Here is a 3,048-nt window from a genome sequence, read left to right on the forward strand (position 1 = left end):
TTGTATTTGAAAACATTGGACGAGAAAGGTACCTACTAGTTTTTTTTCTATTACTAGCCATAGATTGTTTTCATTAGCGAAATAACCCAAAAAAAGGAGGAGGTTATCAGTTCGTCGGAATATTTTTATTTTCTTATTAATTTTTTTATTTTTTTTTATGTATGTTACTGCATAACTTTGGACCACGTCAATCGATCAGCGGATCATGATATATATATATATATAAAAATACAGTGCTGGAAAAAATTATAGAAACATACAGCTTTCATATATTTTTTATTGTTTGAAGAACTCTTTCATTTTTAACACATTCCGATTTCGTACATTTCGTTTACGTTAAATAAAATCTAGTGTTCTTTTGCAATGGCAATAAGCCATAATAAATTGTGGCCCCTTTTTTAATTTTGGCCTGGAAGATATAATAGAAACAAAGTATTATTTCTAAATAAACTAAGCTTTGAACCAAAAATTCTTAAAAAAATATTATTGTTTTAGTTGCTTATTGAATCGCCGCATTGCCTGATTACCTCTTCGCATATTCGGTGCACCGAATTGACGAAGTTTGCACAAACACTTTTCGGAATGGAATACCACGATTTTTGAATGTGGTGCCCAAATTCGTCTTTATTGCGGGCTTCAAAAGGCCCGATTCTCTTCTCTAAGTCTGCCCAAAGGTGCTAAATAGGGTTGAGGTCTGGCTATTGTGGCGGCCACTCCATAGCCTGCACTGTTTTCTTCTTTAACCACTACTTTACCAGTTTTGATGCATGTTTAGGATCATTATCCTGCAGTAAATCCCACCGCAATAGCATTTCCTCTTTAGCATAGGAAAGCCTTATCGTCTGTAATATGTTTACATAGTCAAGCGCGCACATTTTGTTCTTAATCCAAAGTATTGGACCAACTCCTTCCTTCGGGAAGCAGCCCTATACCATAATGGAACTCCCGCTGTGCTTAACCGTTTTTTCGTGTCTTGTGGATCAAAGGCTGTGTTCGTAGGACGTTTTACTATTCACTATTTTCCATCTGATCCAAACATATTACTCTTTGTCTTATCAGACTGCAGCACTTTTTCACCATTTTGACGAAAAAGATGTTTTCTGGCAAAACCAAGTGTGCTGTTTTTGTTTTTAAGGCTCAGCAACGGCACCTTTCTAGAGATTCTGGCAGAAAGTTTGGCTTCTGCCAATCTGTACGTCATGGCTCGGCTTGTGACATCGACATTCAATTCTGTTTTCAGCTTTCTTGAGGACAGAAAAGGGCTAACTTTGTAATGCCGAATTAAACGCCTTTGATCGCTAGCAGTCAGTTTTCGCTTTGCACGTCGTGTTTCTGGTTTTTTACGCTATGAAGGGCAGGGAACACCTTCGTTTTGGAACAGCCCACCATATCTACTATCTTAGTCATCGAATTTCCTTGTTTTCTTAAACTTATTATTAAGTTCTTCTCCCCTTCCGTGCAGTGTTTAGCTCGGCCCATTTTATTCATTTTAATGTTTCAATAACCTATAGTATAACTCTACTTTAGTTAACATTCTTTAAAAAACGCAATTAGAAGTGCCAAAAATAATTAATTTACCTTTTGTAAAGCACCAATATTAACAAACACGTTTTGTTTCTATTATTTTTTCCAAGCGCAACTATTCAATTGTGTACTCTCTCGCACATAAAGTGGAAAGGAGACAAACAAGCGGAATATAATGTTTTGCAAAAGAACAACCTTTAACTGATATTTGTACAGGGTGCGCCATTCCAAAAAATATATGATATAATTGATTTAATATTTTTCCATAAGCTGTTTCTATTATTTTTTCCAACACTGTATATATACATATTTATATATATATATTTTTTTTTATATGAGAGTTAAAGTCGGTTTTTTTTCGCTAAAATTACTTGTTGTCATATAGCGTTGAGTGGAAATATACTATATGTTAAATAAAATAAAATTATGTTTCTACTTACGATACAAAAATTAAATTCGGCAAAGTTTCTTCATAAATTATTTGATCTTTGTTATAATAATTTTCATCCTTGGGTAGTGGACCACTGTATTCAGGGTTTATAACAACACACTCGCATGATGATGAGTATCTCAAAAATTCTGGATGATTTCCTAGAGTAACATCTATGTAACAATTGCAAAGGAAGAAAACAAAAATGTAAGAACCAGCAGCGATTTAATGCGCTGAAATAATAACTTACTATGTTTACCAATGATCACTTTTTCGTGATAGATTAAATACATCTCAATTTCGCCATTGGGCATGTGCGGTGGCCACCAGTGGAGAACCTTAGTAAATACATATGTACATACATGGAGATTTAATAAATATATTAATAATATGGTGGCAAATTTCGACATACTATTTTATCGATGGCGATTGCAGTGTAATAGACTCTCCTCACCGGTCCCGGTTTACTCGGTAGCGTACGAAAGTATTGAATTTTTGAATAGGCATCTACTTGTATGTGATAGTCAGTCATTGTTAAGGTTTTCGCAAAGTAGGCGTATTGTGTATAAGGCTTCAGATTTGAAATTATATAGCGCACATTTTTGGTGGGATTTATATCCATGCGCCAACTGTAAAAGAGTGTAACTATATATTTTAGGTTTCAAAATTCCATATATGTATGTATACATATATATGCATGTATTTATGTACATACAGTGACTCAAACAAATGTCCACGTGCTGATTAATTTTATTTTGTTTAATATATTTTTTCTATAAAAATACCATCCACGCTTTGCCCGAAAATATATAAATCACAAATTAAAACTGTATACAAAATTTAGGAAAATTCATAAAATTTTCATCAAAATTCCAATTTTTTAATCCGAATCTTTAGAACATTTTTGCGTATGCATGCAATTTTGGTCTAATGAAGTGCAAGTTTCAAACGGCTAAAAAATCATGTTCACTTTTGAGATTTTTTTTCGAGACTACTTGTCGCTAACGGTCTGCAGTGTTTTATGTCACAAAAAATTTATGTTTATAATTCGAGCTTTTATTTTTTGTCGCACAACAATTAAAATTAAAATTAAA

The 3,048-nt window shown here is 33.3% G+C and overlaps 1 protein-coding gene across 1 annotated transcript; it reads right to left on the reverse strand.

The window, feature by feature from the left end:
* Positions 1-1,954: 1,954 nt before the first annotated feature.
* On the reverse strand, positions 1,955-2,615 carry LOC118756804 (insulin-like receptor). Its single transcript, XM_036491544.1, has 3 exons — positions 2,367-2,615; positions 2,205-2,292; positions 1,955-2,127 (listed from the first exon to the last, which is right to left on the reverse strand). Exons 1-3 carry the CDS (start codon positions 2,574-2,576, stop codon positions 1,961-1,963), a joined length of 465 nt encoding a protein of 154 aa, XP_036347437.1. The 5' UTR covers positions 2,577-2,615; the 3' UTR covers positions 1,955-1,960.
* Between the last annotated feature and the right edge of the window lie 433 nt (positions 2,616-3,048).

Source organism: Rhagoletis pomonella, unplaced genomic scaffold, assembly GCF_013731165.1.
Source record: "Rhagoletis pomonella isolate Grant_MI unplaced genomic scaffold, Rhpom_1.0 Rhpom_scaffold_12216, whole genome shotgun sequence".
Classification (NCBI taxonomy): Eukaryota; Metazoa; Arthropoda; class Insecta; order Diptera; family Tephritidae; genus Rhagoletis; species Rhagoletis pomonella.

Excerpts from the sequence above, each read along its gene's own strand:
- LOC118756804 (XM_036491544.1), bottom strand. The coding sequence starts at position 2,576 with ATGGATATAAATCCCACCAAAAATGTGCGCTATATAATTTCAAATCTG. Across the intron at positions 2,293-2,366 it reads CAATCGCCATCGATAAAATA|GTTCTCCACTGGTGGCCACC; the intron begins GTATGTCGAAAT and ends GTATTTACTAAG. Across the intron at positions 2,128-2,204 it reads AGTGATCATTGGTAAACATA|ATGTTACTCTAGGAAATCAT; the intron begins GTAAGTTATTAT and ends ATTGTTACATAG.